General features: G+C 44.1%; 1 protein-coding gene across 5 annotated transcripts in view; it reads right to left on the bottom strand.

Annotated features, from left to right (window-relative positions):
- Positions 1 to 4,530: 4,530 nt before the first annotated feature.
- Positions 4,531 to 16,841, bottom strand: part of RNPEPL1 (arginyl aminopeptidase like 1) — a 35,368-nt gene continuing 23,057 nt past the window's right edge. The window contains exons 6-11 of one of the 5 annotated variants that reach the window (XM_075004691.1): positions 14,760 to 14,873; positions 13,669 to 13,781; positions 12,240 to 12,348; positions 11,084 to 11,311; positions 10,743 to 10,885; positions 4,531 to 4,792 (exon numbers count right to left, since the gene is read on the bottom strand). In XM_075004691.1, the coding sequence (XP_074860792.1) occupies positions 4,787 to 4,792; positions 10,743 to 10,885; positions 11,084 to 11,311; positions 12,240 to 12,348; positions 13,669 to 13,781; positions 14,760 to 14,873 (713 nt within the window). In that variant the 3' untranslated portion in view covers positions 4,531 to 4,786. Of the gene's footprint in view, positions 4,793 to 6,834; positions 9,978 to 10,627; positions 10,886 to 11,083; positions 11,312 to 12,239; positions 12,349 to 13,668; positions 13,782 to 14,759; positions 14,874 to 16,841 lie in introns of those variants that run through there. The other 4 variants (XM_075004689.1, XM_075004690.1, XR_012646895.1 and 1 more) reach the window with 4 other exon arrangements.

Below are 16,841 nucleotides of genomic sequence, written 5' to 3'. Positions count from 1 at the left end.
AGAGAGAGAGAGAGAATGGAAATGGGATATATCATATATGTATGATAGGTGTTGATTGCTATATGTGTATTACTACTAAATGCGGCATTTTGCCTTTTCCCCTGAAAAGATCCTGTGCAGTACTTCTCAGTACAACAGGTCTGCTGCTGTTAATTTGCAGAGGTACATTTGCAGGTGATAACTCTGGAGCTTCTGGGTGGGCAGGGTGGTTCAGTAGCTCTTCCAAAGCATTTCTTCCATCTACTGAGCTGCTCACTTAGGTTCGTTAGCGCACACACTCCTTATCCTGTACTAGCTAATGCACTGTATGCCATGACCCGGATAGCTTCTGTGTGATGTTACACAGCTCCTTCAAGCTTCTCCGTCCTGCAGCTTGCTCCGCTTGTTATGCAAGGTTTTCCACAAAGTTCTTCTTGTCCCATGTTACAGCCTTTTCAACTTCTCTGTTGGCTTCTGAATACAGCCTCTGAGCTTCCGCCTTGGCTGCTCTTGTTTTGGTCTTGATTGCTGCTTTTCTGTCGTTTTGTTCCTTCACTTTTCTCAGAGTTTCTGCTGTGATCCATTCTTTGTGACCACTTGTCCTCTTTGCCATGTTTTATCACAGGTCTCCTTCCAGGCTGTTTTGGTGTGCTCCCAAATTTGTTCCACAGTAGCATTTTCTGACAGACCTTATCCCAGGAGGGCGTATCTGTTGGACAGCTCCACTTGGAAACTGGCTCGTCTCTAAATCCTTCCGCGGCTGCGTTGTGAATCACAATCTCAGCTTGGTCACTTCTGTGGTGTACCTCTTGAGCTTGAACTTGAGCTTCATTGTGACCAGATGGTTGTCTGAACCTACGTCCGCTCCTCTTCTAGCACAGACATCCTGCACCAATTTTCTGAAAGAACTGCTGATAGAGATGTGATCAATCTCGTTTGCTTTCTCTCTATAAAATAAACTTTGAGGAGGGTCCATGGACAAAGCACCTAATTTTACCACCCATCTTGAGGAGGTAATAGCCATCAACAAAGCTACCTTGGTAGACGGAGGCAACAAAGAGGTAGCCATTGGTTCAAAGGGCAAACCCATCAGCACTACCAGCATCAAACTCACATCCCAGGGAGGAGAGGGATCTGTGACAGGGTGACACAATTGGTCCAAATCCTTTGAGAAGCTGATTGAGACAGAGTTCAGAAATACTGACTAACCCCCAAAGGGTGGGTGGAATGAAGAGAGAGGTGCCAGGGAACTAATGGAGAAAACTTGTTGCTTTAGGGAAACGTAAGAACTCTAAACACATCCTGGATTCAAGCCATAAGTGGTGAAACACCTTTCTGCTGAGCCCACATTAAGAAATGCTTCCACTTTACTGGGTAAGAATACCTGATAAATGGCCTCCTACTGTTCAAAACAATGTTCTGCATGTTCAGAGAACACCCTGCCTCTTTGAGGCATTTGCAGTGCCCTGAGATGGGCTCGGATAGAACATCTGCCTGTAGTCCTGGAAAATTACATCAGCGTCTCAAGACAGCACCAAGGAAGTCCTGATCAATAGGGTCAGAAAAGTGGAGAAGAAATGCAGGGCAAGCCCAGTCTGGCGCCATACAGATCACACGTGCAGGCTTGTCCTTGGGAAGCAGAGGAATCTTTGGGCAGGCATAGAGCTGCTTTTCTTTCCAAGAAAGGAAGAAAGCATCCAACAAGGAGCATGGACTGTGACCTGTCCTGGAACAGGTGACACTTCCTGTTCAGTCAAGTAACAGATCCGCAGGTGGAATCCCCCAAGCCTAAAAACGAACCTCGCATTTGATCTGAGACACAATCCATGATGTCTCCTGAATGAGCTGCTTAGATGATCTGCCAGACTGTTCTCACCACCAGAAAGGTGGGAGGCATTGAGATGTATTGCACGGCTGATTAAAACTCCCAACTCTATTGCAGAATCCATTGCCTCCTGGCAGAAATGATTTGACCCAACCCCTGCCTGTCTATTCACACAGAGCATGACTGCAGTATCATCTGAAGCTTTGCAAGTTCACAGACATTTAGTATCCAGGAGAGAAAAAGACATGCAGGACAAATTCACTACAATTCTCATCCATTTACACCATGGACTATATTTTGATGTGATCATAGTCCTTGAGTTTACAGGTTGCCTAAGTGAGCTCTCCAGCCTAGATACAGAGTGCCTGCTGAGTAAAACTGTGGGCAGAGGTGGAGAAAAGAGAACTCGTGTGCACTTTGGCAGAATCCATGCACCAGTCTAACGAAGCTCCTGCAGGCCTGCAAACCAGCATATCCGAGGGAGGACAGTACGTGGAATAAACCAACTAGCTCTGCAACGTCCGGATTCGAAGCCTGGCCTTCTAAATCACAGAAGGTCCTATGCCCCATAAACAAAAGACAGATTCTTGGCTTGGAGAGCAACACATTTAGCATTATGTGGAACCTGGCTAGTGACAGGAAAGTACTGTCCATTGCAAACTATTTGAGAGAAGACTGACCTGTCCTGATTGTTGAATAGTAACAGAGAGGTAGCCGTGTTAGTCTGTACTCCAACAAACCAAAGCAGCAGAAACGTAGTTTGTCCTGATTGGTTGACAGGACCAAGTATTTGAAAAGGAAGTGGATCTTGGCCAGACTGATTTCCATTTGGAGCTTAGATCGAGCCTCAGAAATGACAGGAAGGGATAGCCATATGGAAATGTGTCCTTCAAGCTCAGGTGCAGCGTACAAGTCACCGGGACTAAGGATAGCATGAGAGGGACTGGGGTGAACATGCAAAACTTTCCTCACATATTTTTTTTTCAAAATTTCACAAGTTCTGAGTGGGCCTGGGACTTACTTTTGGCTTTGGGATCAAGAAGCCTAAGCCATGGAGTGGAAATGCCTCCTTCAAAGAAGTGAGTGAAAGGTTTCTGTAGCTCCCAATTGCCGAACAGACCTGCACCTCTTGGATGATCGCAGCAACGTGAGACTGGTCCCTGGAAAGAAACTGCAGAGTGTAAAAATGCCTAAGGAGAACTCTACTGTGTCATCAGGAGTTGATAACTTCACAGCCAAAGTCTCCCAGGATGGAACGGCTCTTTTAAGGGAATTTCACATTAGCTCCAACCTTTGATTAATTTGCTCCTGCCCACAAGATGGGTCCGAGGCCAGGAATAAGGTGTTAGCCGTCAGATGATCAGGCCCTCAGATCCAAGGCCACCAAGAAGCTTGGCTAGGGAGAGAGAGACACCTGCTGGGAGCAGGCGGTCTCCTCCTGGTGACCCTAGATTGGAGGAATGAAGCAGTAACTGCAATCACCTTAGCAGGGTAGTACCCTTTACTACACCAAGTTGGAAAGTGTATTCACATGCCCAGCTACAATGCTGATGATGCAAAACAGCAGGATGTACGTCATCTGAGTAACAGTAATTAAAACAGTTGATAGAGGTGGGTTCAGAATATACACTCAGCTAGCTCTCTGACGACTGTTATGGTACTCTCTGAATACTGCATCTAGTTCTGGCAGCCACACTTCTCAAAGGATGTTGAAAACTGGAGAAGGATCCCAGAAAGAGCTACAAAAATGATCTGTAAGATTGAAAATATGTAAATATAGTGAGCAACCTAAGATGATCATTCTATTTAATTTATCTCTGAGAAGGATAAGAGGCAACTTGCTCAAGATAGACAAATACCCGCATGGGGAAGAGATTTCTAAGAGAAGATGGCTTTATCATTTGGCAGAAAAAGACAGTGTGAATTCAGACGCTGGAAGATAAAGCTAGACAAATTAGACTAAAATTAGGCACTTTTTTTTTTTTAAGCAATGACTGTAATTAACAATTGGACCAACTTGTCTAGGACAGAGTGGATTCTCTTTAAATATCTTAGAAAATTTTTCATGCCAGCATTTAAAAGATACATTATAGTTCAAGAAGATGACCCCCATTCAGCAGTTTCTCCCATGGCCTGTGTAATGTAGGTCAGACTAAATGGTCATAAGTTTCTTCTGGCCATACATGATAGAGACATAAACAACAAGCAATCCTGTAGCACCTTAAAGACTAACAGATGTGTTAGGTAACTCATGGGTGAGACCCACTGTTAGCCGATGGCCAAGGATGTTTGGTGAGGTGCCAGCTATGCCCGTTTTATACCATCCGTGACTTTAACCGCTAGGACGCACTGTCCCTTCGCGGCGGGCAGCCCGGGCTAGGCTGACGGATGCCCCAAGGTCCTAAACACCCGTGACTTTAACTGCTAGAGCTCAGAGCTCCTTCGCAGTGGGCAGTCAACACTGACTGACAGGTGCCCCAATGGCACCACTAAGAGCCTTTCCACACCCGTGACTTTAACTGCTAGAGCTCAGAGCTCCTTCGCAGTGGGCAGTCAGGATTGACTGACAGGCGCCCCAAGAGTTTGCCCCGTGGAGGCGGCACAACTCAACGCTAGGCTCTTAGTACTCTCACCTAATGGCCAGGCTTTATAGCCAAAACGGCTGAGGTTCTTTAATTGTGTTGGCTGCTTTACAGTAAACCAGAGAAACAAGTCAGGCTTATGCACAAATGGTTACCAAAATTTATTAAACTAGATTCTAATCATGTGGTTACAAAATTGCTAGTGCCTACTTATTTAAATGTATAGATGTTACACACACAAACAAGTTACAAAGCTGAAGCCACAATCCCAAAGAAAGACAACAAAGTATAGAGCTCTATTTCAAAATATGTGTACACTAAAGATAGGAGATCAGGTGTGGGTGCTTCTTACCCTCCTTGCATCTCTCGATTCCAGCGGTGCCAAGCCAGGATCGGTCACTCAATTCTGCGGAAAGACGAATAAGGGACAAGGCTCAGGGACCCTCTTAGCTGCAGAAGCCTTGGGAGGCTGTCACTTATCTGACCAGCAGATAGATAGTGAAAAGCACTCAAAAATCATGGTGCTGTAGGTCCCATACTTATACCTCTGTACTCCTTTATTCTCTTTCTCCTTTCTTATGCCAAATTGGGGCTGGTCTGTCTGGGCGACGCCAGCTCTCGCAAGAGTAGTTTACACTTGCAAGGGAGAGAAACAATAAGTTTCGACTACTGGACATTCTTTTATTAGGGTAAATATTTTCCCACCTAGGATGTGGGGGTGTGTGCATCACGTTATTTAGTAGGGGCTAAGAGCCATGTCTGTCACAGCTTCTCTGTCTGCTGTGAGCCTAATCGTTGTATATGTTCCCAGAGGCACATTGTAGCAGCACACCTGTGCTTCTCACAGCTTCAAAGGCTGTGCTGGAATTTATGTTAAGTGCCCTGTTGTTTTGGCTCCCTTGTGTTCCCAGCAATGCTGGTCTGAGAGGGGGCTGGCTGTCTGGCTACACCCACTTCCTCAGATTGGGTGGGCCTTACTCCCCAAAAGTTCATGACCTAATACATTTGTAAGTCTTTAAGGTGCTACAGGACTGCTTGTTATTTGTTAAACTACAGACTAACATGGCTGCCCATCTGTGACTACGATAGAGACATATAAAACAAGTATTGCCAGACTTACAAAGGATTTAAAATGGTCAGAGCAAGATGCTGCCTGAAGGATTTTCTTATGTGATGCCAGGAAAGGGAAAGCTTACCTGTCACAAACCTGCTTCCATTTTTTAAAAATCCACGTGAAAGAAACAGACATGCACCACTCATTCATAAAGGGATCCTGAGCCCCTCAACAATGGAATATACATTTTTTTCTCTCTCTCTCTTTTTTTTTTTTTAACCAAAATCTCATTATGTTGGACAATTCTCATGAAAATTCTCTCTCTCTCTCTCTCTGACATTTTACAGAGATCAGCATGAAGATACCAACCCAAATCTTGAATTCTTTATTCAGGAAAAGGATCTATTGGTTTTGAGGAGTGTTTCCTTCCCATCCATGCCCTTACGTTGGCTGGATTTTGTAGCCAATGGGTCAAACGACAAGTATAAAGTTTTGTTTAAGTAGTGTATAGGTGTAGGGCAGCCATGCAAGAAGCCTGCAGGCCCATACCTGTAGGACATTAACTTAAGCATTTAGCTTAAATTAGGCCTATTAGGTTTTAACATAAGTAAGCTGATCAACAATGATCTGAAGTCACAAGACTGCACAGGATTTAATATTGCAATATGCAATTTGCCTGATAGTCTGAATAAAATGCTCCTAGGTAACCACAGGAATTCAGTTGATGCCAGTTTGGGCATATCAGGATAGGAAGATCATCAGATGCCTAACCACTGGGCTGCTAATTGTAACTAATTGGTGTATATGCCAACCGGTTTGAGATAATAAATATAACCACCTATGAATAAGGACATCACATTATTGTTAGGGTGAGAAAATTAGTTATAGAAAGGAGGCCAAACACTTATGAATATTCATGGCAGCCACCAGACCATATGATAGGGCTAAACATGGCCTAAACCACTGAAATCTCAACTACTGGAATTCCAGAGACTGGATAGCACTTATAGGCTCTCTCTGGTCTCCCTACTCCTTGATGTCCACAAGAACTGTGTGAGAATGCTTCTGACCTGGCACTGGACCTAAAATTAATACTGCATTCTTGTTATCTCCTTGTTTGTGCTTACTACCTGGTGTGTGCTTACTAACCCTGTTAATCAAACTCAATTAAGTGCAGAACCTTTTTCTTATGAATATGAATAACTGCTGCAACCATCCCTACCTGAGTTTCTAATTTAACAATAATTCTAATAGCACTGGGTCTACTCCAGGAACTGTCAAACTTCAAAGATTTGATTTGTCAACTGGGGATTATTATTAACACACAATAAATAGATCATGCAGTAATTTCAACATACCGTAACACAACACATTTACATTAGATTGCATTTTCCCTCTCTCTGAGGCTCACGCAATGTTTTTGCCACACAGCCTTGATGGAACTTCTAAAATCGAGGTGTGATGTACATCTTTTCAGCAATCACAAAACCAAGACAACGCATGCTGCTTGCTCTTCCAGCTGTTTATACCATTCCGCCAATTTCCATTACAAACTGCACAGCATTCAGATGGGCACAAAGGACAAAAATAGTGACTGGACATTAAGCTTTGAAAAACGCTCCCTTGGTCAGAACCTTCACTGTTGTTTAGTCTGCCTGGAGGATAGATCCACCAATGGCTGTACCCCCTAACCCATTTGTCAAAAGCTGGGAATGGGCAACAGGGTGGACCACATGGTGTTTGCCTATTCTGTTCGTTCTCTGGAGTGTCTGTCATTGGCCACCGTCACAGGATAGGATGCTGGGCTAGATGGACCTGTGTGTGACCCAGCATGGCCATTCTTATGTTCTTATTTCCCATAGATTACTCCCGAACTCCCCACACAGCTGTGTTTTTCTGTTTCACAACCCCTGCCCCACTGCTCTTTCCACCATGTTCCTTCATCTTTTTCCCCTCTGAAGTTAACAGTACAAAACTCCCCAACACTTGGGAGGGACACAGTAAGACAGACAAGCAGAAAGGCTTGACACATCACAAAGCTTCGTTTAATTTGATATTTAATCATAAGGCATCAACGTCAATTAAAAAATTCCCAGCAGGGTCACATACATTCTCCCACAAAATAAAATGCCAAGGCCTGGTGCTGTAGATGAGGCTAGTGGTTTTAGCCAGGCTGTCACTGCCGGCAGTGGTGTCCAGGATACTCAGCGCCAAAAATGGCACTAAAAGGAAGTGTAAAAGGTCAATTTGCATAAATCAGCGTAACAAGGTAGCAATGAATAAAAGGGAAGAGAATTGTATGGAAAAAGCCATGGGGGATGTGGGGAGATTAATCCCAATAAAAGAGCAAAGAGCACAGCCTGGAGATGCCAAGCTCCAGAATGCTGATGGCACATTTGGGAAATGACTGTAGAACTAGGGAGGCCTGAGTTTATTATTGCTTTATTCCCATTTGGCCCAGGCTAAGGCAAATAATGTGAAATCCAACTTCATTTAAGGCAAGAAAAACAGAGCAGTAACAGCACCTAAATCCCCATCCATCCATGGGTGTAACCTGATTTCATTTGGTGTAATATCTCTCAAGCTTCCTTCCTTGCCTGTGCTAGGCAGGTCTTCACAGCAGTGCTAAAACATCTGTCAGAACAAATAATGTTACACGGAAATCACTTTTTAAATGGGAAAATCACTAGAGGGGGCCCCAACTGTAACGTAAGCCCCACCCCACCAGAAAACACTGGCAGACTTATTTTAAAATCACCAGATCTCTTCCCACTCAATTCTCCTTTAGTTAGACTGCTCCCAACATTTGCACCATTTGCTCAAGCGTGTTTCACCATTTACTTGCTACAATGTTACTTCCAAGAGAGCTGCAGGAACCCCACAGAGAGGCACTTAGAGACTGCGCACGGTTTAGAAGAGGAAAGGTTCTTTAGAACCTATAGCCTGAGTTGTGCCATTTACTGAAGTGGCACTAGCAATTCCCGGAGGAATCCCCAGGTGTTTATTTGGGATGAGCGGCTATAACCAGGCTTTGCCCACAGGGAAAGGGCAGGGGAGATTTTTGCTCGTAACAGTTGGGTGTGCCTGGCCAGTGACCCTGAGAAAGCAGGCTGGTTAGGTGCCTTGGCATTGCATTGGCATTAGGCAGCGGATGTGAGTAAAGTGGGGGGTAGGCCCCAGCAGTTTGCATCCAGGGAAAGGCTGCTTCCTTCACCTCTCCTCTCACAGGTGAAGATAAAAATGCATAAACCAGAATTTTGGTACGGTCGCCATCTCCACTGTTGTCTTCAAGGTCCAGCACATGCAGGTGATTTTTTTCAATTAAATAAAAGGTCCATTGATTATTCCCAAAGCAGAGGAAACAGGAAGAACACCCTGGCTATTGGAAGGATTCAGATGCTCTACGTGCAAGGGAACAAATGAGGGTTGAAGCTGGGCTTGTCAGAGGAGTTTGAGACACTTAGGTGTCCAACTTCCATTACAATTCAATGGCATTTGGGCACTGAACTCCACCGGGCCCCTTTGAGAATCCCAACCCGTTTGCTCATCAGTCCCAATCAGTGCAAATGGAACACAGACGGTAGGTTGAGTTAATGGGGAAGATTTTTTTAAATCGTCCACGAGGTTTCTTGCCCTGTTCTCCATAGAACAAACTGTATATATTCATCCATCTAGCTGAAACCCAGGGGTCTATTTTAAACTAGATTCTCAGTTACATAAGCACTTGCTCTCCGCCACCTAAACTCCACATTTCTGTCACAGTAAAGACCACAAGCAGAAAACATGTTTGCCATCACTTTGAATTCTGAGAAATCTATTCTTTACAGAGCTCTGGCTTTAATCCCTGTTACGCTGCTTCTTGGGCCTCCTGGCAATGCACACAGCAGGTCCTGGGTGTCACCTCAGATTACCAAACACAAACAGACCCATCCACAGGAGCCCCAAAGAAGAGAACTGTCCGCTTGCAGAGGGGCAACGCCTCCACGAAGCCCCTGCCCATGGGGCAATGAATAAAAATATCCATCCCACAGTAGTTCCTGCTCCCATCCAAAAGAGATCCCTGAAGCCTGGCTGTGTCGCCGTGTTGGGTGCTTGAAGGCACATTTGCTTTGTGTTGGGATTTTAAAAAAAATCCAGTTACAAAAGACTGCAGCTAGAGGGCTGACAAAAGAGAGAGGCAACAGATTGTATTTTTCCTCTGTTTCTGTCCCCCTCCTCAAGCTTCACACCTAGCACGAGACGGTGATCTAAGCAGACACATTAACATCCCTGAGTGAAATGGCACTGTTAGCCGCCTCTGAGGGTTTGTCCTCAAGCACCATAGCTGGTGTGTCTGTGGCAACTACTGCAGTGTCTGTGGTGGGAAGAGGAGTCAAGCCCTGTGTCAAGATTTGCTGGATGGTTTTCCGCAAGTTGGGGTGCAGCTGGTTCTGGGTCTGGTAGAAAACTTCTAAGGCAAAGGACTTCAGGGTGCCAGCACAGAGGTCCTCATACAGTGGAATTGTGTACATTCGAGACATCTACAACACAAATAAAGCTGGATAACAAAATACATACAAAGGTTAAGAGACCCCACTATGCAAAGAATGAACCAGACAGTTCTCCACATCAAGATCAGAGCAATTACTGCATTTCTTCAAACTTGTTCTTTGTTAAGCGTTTTATCAAATTACTTTAAATGAGCTCAACCTGAAGACAGATTGGTCCCAGTAAAACAACAGGCTTTTCTTTGAACCTGTCTGTCTGTCTGTCTGAGAACAGTTAATTCCATGCACAACTCCTCCAGCTGGCCAAGAGAAAAGGACAGAATGATCAAATGCCTTAACTTTTCACTTTGGCTCAATCCAGGAACTAACGAATTGAGTTTGATGTGCCTAAACCTAGTCTATGGATATTTAGCCACTGGCCAACAAAACTATCACACGGCTCAGTACAAGCTGCTGTCACTGCCCAGGCCTGGAAAAGCAGGACAAGAATGATGGCTGGGTGGGCAGAGCTGGCTAGGGGTGGGGAGCCAGAGTAGAACGTTACAGATTATGCATAGGCAAGTCACATTACCTCCTAGCCAAGCCATCACAGAAGGATGGTGCTAAACAGAAATATGGTCAGGCCAATGTTGTGTTCTCTCGCTTGCAGCCATCCCCACCCACTAGCAGGTGAACCGAGCTCAGCCCCTTCACAACACACCTGATCTATGCTTGGCCAGGAAGCAGAAGTTCCAAGGTCTCTTTCACGTCGCATGTCTCATGCACATGCCTCATGCACTGAGAGGAGCAGTGCTTTTTAATCCAGCAGTTAGTACCTGGTATTCCAAGAAGTGCCGGACTTTGTAAAGATCTGGATGATAGTCATTTCGGACTACGATCTGCAACCAGCGGATACGGATCTCTGCATTCATGGAGTCTAGCTGAGAGGAGTAACATTCTGAAAGCTTTTTTATCACCTCTGAAGAAAACACATACACAGAGAGTTCATTACGAGGAGATATTTGCCAAGTTTTAAAGAAATTAGATAGAAGTGGTTGAACAGCATAAACTTATGAGGGAGAAGCTGTGTGTTAAGTGAGCAAGGTAAGCTCTAACTTTATTTTCTTCACCGATCATAGCAGTAACACTTGGCTTGCTGCACTGGGGCAGTACTCACCATAAGGCAGTGGTGACCCATCCAGCAATCTGTCCAAAAAAAGCACAGTTTGGAACGTTCTCCATTTAGTGATGTCAACACTGCTGGCAGCAGCTTCGGCATCAAGAGGCTCAGTGGTCCAGAGTTTGAAGAGTGTCTCCACTGGTCTGATCAGACTGGATCCCTGAGATAAGTCTGGCTCAGCTAATGGAGGTCCTGTAGCATTAAGCCAACGTTCAAACTCCAGTCCTGGAATGAGGAGTACCAAAAGGGTCAAGACAACATCTCTGAGGCTGACATGACTTTCTCAAGACCCCAGACTGCTTCTAGCACACTTAAGAGAAGTTCTAACCATAACAACTGGATCCACTGCTAATGGCAGCAATACAGCAGAGGGCAAAATCCTATCAACCTGAGCTCTCTTCCCCTGCACTAACTGCATAGCAGTTACCAGGATACCCTTCCAACCGTAACACTTCTGTGTCTACTGCTAGCCCTGGTATTATCTAGTCTTAATCACTATGTTGATGGTAACTCATATATCCAAGAAGGTAATGCTGAGATAAATAGAGAGGAAGATGAGGCATTTTTGAGCCAACTTTCACGCTCCCCTTCACGTGCATCTCTTTCTCAGCAATTTTAAGACCTCAGTTCTGACAAAGACTCAAGTAGAGACTAAAGTGAAAGTAAGCAACTGGGGGAGAGCTTCAAATCTATAGAAAGGGGGACAAGTGACTGATCCACTAGTGACGATGTGAATAATTTCAGATTTATGCCCACAATCAAAAGAGAGACTAAAATAACTTCTTATAATGCACAGAGCCTACAAACCTATTTGTAGAATCAACGGCAAGAAAGCTCATTACAGAACAACCATTACATATGAACTTCAGGGAAGTATATAGCCTGCAGCTTCATTGTGAGAGAAATGTGTATTTAAATTCCACTTCTTTTTAATTACAGAAACATTGCCCTTCTATCCTCTTTCTCTAGCCTTACTGACTGGTGTTAGAAGCACAACAACAATGGCATATATTACTCTGAATGCCAAAGATGAATGAGTAAGGGAGTTTAATTTTCTTCAGATCCAGCCTTTCCTAACACACCCCCTGATCCAAGTCTAGGTTTTCCCTTTCAAATTTTCTTTTCTTAAACAAAGAAACTCTTTCTTTCCCACCTGCTTTGCTGTCAACACATTGCTCTTTCAGTTCTGGAAAAAAATTCAGGAAGGAATCCAAAAGATCTTGGGCTACAACGCTGGTGAATTTGTATTTCTCAATGTAAGCCTGCAACAGAGTGAAAGAGTGAATTATGGTTAGGAAGACAGTAAGAGTTGGATGAAGAATCATGGAGCCTCATGTGAAAATACAGAAGTGGGAGAGTGAGATCAACTGTTGGAAAGCGTATCTGGTACAGAAGGGAAGTGAAGAGGAAGGAAGATCTGCAGTAGGAGCTTGAGCAAGATACAAAGAAATGGAAGCACTACCATAAACAGAAAAGTGGTGCAGTCATGGAAAGGTTTCAAGTGAAGTATCAATGGGGGGAGGGAAGGTTGCAGCACATTCGCACTTGTGCAAATCAGGACACAACTGACTACCAGGCTATTCACCAACGTGGTACGGGCTACAGGAGACACACAAATGTCTCTGTACATGCTTGATGTGTTAAGAAGAGAAAGAGGATGAGTCAAAAGGAAGATATTAAGAGAAAGGGCAGAGTGGGGTGGGCAGCAACATGGAAGTTAAGGAGAGAAAAGTCAAGAGAAGAGCAAATGAGTTTTGTTGTCAGTTTTTAAACACAGTTCATCTTATGCAGCATTGGCCCTGGTGCACTGGACCCCAAGGCGTGCCCACCTATGACAACAAATGATCTCTCTGACGAGTCTCGATCACTGGATCTGCTAGACATGCATGCAAAAGCCACAACAAACGAGGGACTCCCGGTAGCAAACTGAAGGTAATCCCAGCAATAACTACGCTACTCCATGCAGTGTTTTCCGCTGACATTAAGCCCTAAAAAATGAGCTGCAAAGATAACTACTAGCTGGGTTCTGACAACTGGGACCAATCACTGGCAATCTCATGACACCCTTCCAGCTTGCAGATGGAGATGAAAATGGACTGGAGTCTTGCCACGTCCAGATAGGACATAACCCAGGAAATTCTTCTCTCTTGTGGTGTCTGCTGCCTCAGATCTAACTCCCTCCCAGCCCTTCATCCCTTAGGCTATGTCTGCTCTGCCATTTGCTGTGGGCAAGCCTGTGTGGCTCGGGGATGTGAAAAAAGCACTTCCTTGAGCGACGTGAGGTTTGCTGGCATACATGTTACTGTGTGCAGCACCTAAGTGGCAGTGAGGCTCTCTCCTGCTGGCATAGCTATGCCCCTCGTTGAGTTGCTTTTATTATGCTGACAGAAGAGCTCTCTCCCATCAGCACAGAACAGCTACACAAGTAATCTTACAGCAATGCAGCTGCATCAGTAGAGCTGCGCCACTGTAAGCCTGCTTGTGCAGACGTGGCCTTAGCTGCAGTGTCAAAACCTGACACACCAGCAGTCAGAAACCCAAGTGGAAAGTGACGCAGGGTGAGGTATGGTATTCACACTAACTCTGAGGAAGGAGTCAAAGTGTTTGGGGTCTCCGCAGAGCTGGGACAGGTAGTAAACAAAACAGTAGCCTTTCTCATAGGTGAACAGATTCATCAGATTACTCGGATTCACACCTGAAAGGAAAAGAAAAAGAGCTGCATTGTAGGGTACTGCACCCCCTGAGATACCATCGAAACTAAACATAAAATCCGTATGACTTGAGCCACTGCAAATTCCAGACCAGTCTCTAAGGCCTTCCTTTGGGTGCAGATCTTTTCCTTAATCCCACATTCTTCAATTAAAACCTTCAGCACACACACAGTGCTGTTAATTTCCTTGCTAGTGACTCTGAAGATGCCAACATATGGCACCATCAATATTTTTCAGCCTGCTAATAACTTCCTACGTGAGGTTTTTTTTGCCTCTACGTAGCACCTAGTCCCTATGTCTACTACATGGTCTGGCTCTCTGGGTCCCTTTCACACTATGAAAAAAAAAAAAAAAGCAAACGAGGTGCAAAGACAGGAAAATGCCCCAGGTAAAAGCACACATTGAAGGTGTAGAAATAAATTTAGCTGAGGGAGTAACAGAACAGCTACTAATATTGAATCAAAATCAAACCATGAATTTTAATTTGTGCATCTATACCTATCTACACACAAGCATATATATTATAAACATGTGCACCAGTGCATCTAATGGACAGACCTTCACCAAGGTTGCAAACCAGTTTCCACTATAATCACTTATTTTGACAAGTTCAAATGTTCAAAGTCAGTTTTCAGGGTGGAAATTTTTCATGTCTGCCCACAGTGGTTTATTTCGGAAACCGGAAAAAAAAACATTCAAACATCCTTCAGTTTAGCAAACAAAAACTTCAAAAATCCCTATTTAGTTTTAAAGACAGGGCTAACATGAAAAATGCCAGGGGACCGGATGCTCACCAAAGGCAAGTTCCTTCATTTGCATTTAAATTGTTCTCCACATTACTGGAAATATAGGCCAAGATTTTCAAGAACTGGGTGTCTAAACTTAAAACTCCTGAGTACTTATTTAGGCATTTAAATTTATAGTCTGTTTCTCACACCAGCAAACCCCAGGCCTGGCCATACCTGGCTCCAGCTTAACCTGAAGCTTGCTAACTGGGTTATCCTCCCCAAGGAGCTTCATCTGTCTGTGGAGGGCATCAAGGCGGAACGCGGTCTCCAGGCATGTGAAGGCAGCACCTGCCTCCCGAGAGAGAGAGATTATACACACTGTCCAGTGTCAGGCAGTACATGTAAAATACAGGCTACTGGAAAGCAGAAAACAAATGTCACAACAGGAGAAACATTCATGGAAGTACTTAGGAGAAACCAACCACAGAAATCCTTTGCTATTAGTGAAAAATATCTGCAACAGAAGGTTGAACTTGAAAGGTAGTATTGCCAAATTCTGGCTACATATCCCTCTGAAACAAAAGAAGCCTATAGAACTAATCAACATGAAAACTACACCAGATTTCCCTCCCAGGCTCTTATCTGATTAGACTTTACAAGCTAGGGCAGAGTGGTACCAGGGCAATCTTTGAATGGGAAATTTCCAAGGAACACCCAAGGTGATCTAGGAAGTGACACTGGGAGTGGAGTAATTGGTACTTTTCTTAAGGTTCATCACTTCATCCATCCCTAAGTCTGCCTGCAACACTGATGAAGGAAGTGCCATCTCCTAAAGGACACACAGAGAGACTTTCTGACCCAGTGTTGCTATTAAAAGTTCTGTGGCTTTTTCTGAAACAGGAAGAACTTTATCTATAGTTTCCAAGCAAATTCTGATTCAAGTTACATCATCTTTGGTCTTCCCTACAGCTGAGATAAGATAAATTACTCTATACAGTGAAACCCTGAGATATTTGCACTCGAGTGCTGGTCAGTTTTCCAGCTCCTGTGAGCACGGGGAGCTGGAACCTGGCTTGCAGCTCTCTGCTGCTCACGGGAGACAGAAAACTGTCTCCTGTGTCTGGAGCTTGTCTCCCAGATCCTTGCAGCTCAAGAGAGATGGGAAACTGACCAGTGTTGCTGTACTAGTCAGCTTCTGGGCTCCCCAAGTTACGTGAAAATTCAGCTTACGTGGGGTTACCAAGAACGCAACCTCCACATAAGTTGGGGGTCTACTGTATTTCTTGTCCCTAACTTCTGTGCAGAATTGTTCTGTGCTGTTAAGACACTGCTGCTTTCACCATACAGAAAGGATGGATTAGATAACAGAAGTCAAGTGGCATTGTGCTATACCTAAAAGACTGCACATAACTTAATGAAATTCAGTTTTGGAGTGGAGAAGACCATACACTAGGATATGTGTACAAATATGAAATCTCAAGACTACTAGTAGGTTTATACTACTGGCCTCCTGGGTAAAGAAAATGCCGTTAGGGAAACAGTGAGGTCGGAGCTCAAAGAGGCAACCAAGTCTAATGATACAGCAATAGCAAATGACTGTATATATTAATCACATGTTTTTCAACTGCTTTTTGCAACAGCTAGTTCTAAAGTAGGGAGAAAAGAAGAGACTGAAGCCAGAAAGGATTTTCTTCTACCCTACAGTGACAGAGATGGGATCAGTAATGGGTATTGGAAAGAATAATAGGAACTATTCATACAATCTGTCTTTCACCACTGTAATTATGACCACTGAGGAAGGAGACCTGAGCATCACTGGGGCCTGTTCAATGCATAGTGGCCGGCAAGCAAACAAGGAAAGAAAGGGTTATAACTGGAATCCAAATAATACTGAGAAATGTAATAATGAATTCCTTTTTGTAAACTGATGACAGCTCTACCTCAAAAGAACAGTGCAGAAAAGGACAACAAAAGTCATCAGAAGCTTGGAAAGGATGCTAAGGCAGACTGAATAGAAGAGGGCTCTTTAGTTTAGAGAGGAAACAAAAGAGGGGATGAGATATTGTTACATATAATAATGAACAGAAGAGAGAAGGCAAACTGGGCACTCCTGCTTAACCTGTCTTCTAAAGGGTTGAGAAAGAAAATTCAGTCAAATTGAAAGACAACAAATTAAGAAATGATCAAATGAAACCCTGTTTTGAAACACACCACCCATGACTGACCTCCAAAACTTGTGATAATAAGGTAATACTAAGGCGAAGAGTTAGCAGGATTAAAAATATACTAGAGGCCTGGTTGCAGCTCCACTTGCAA

This window comes from Carettochelys insculpta, chromosome 10 (genome assembly GCF_033958435.1).
Source record: "Carettochelys insculpta isolate YL-2023 chromosome 10, ASM3395843v1, whole genome shotgun sequence".
Taxonomy (NCBI): Eukaryota; Metazoa; Chordata; order Testudines; family Carettochelyidae; genus Carettochelys; species Carettochelys insculpta.
Note: the sequence above shows the minus strand (reverse complement) of the source record. Positions and strands in the feature narration are given on the sequence as shown.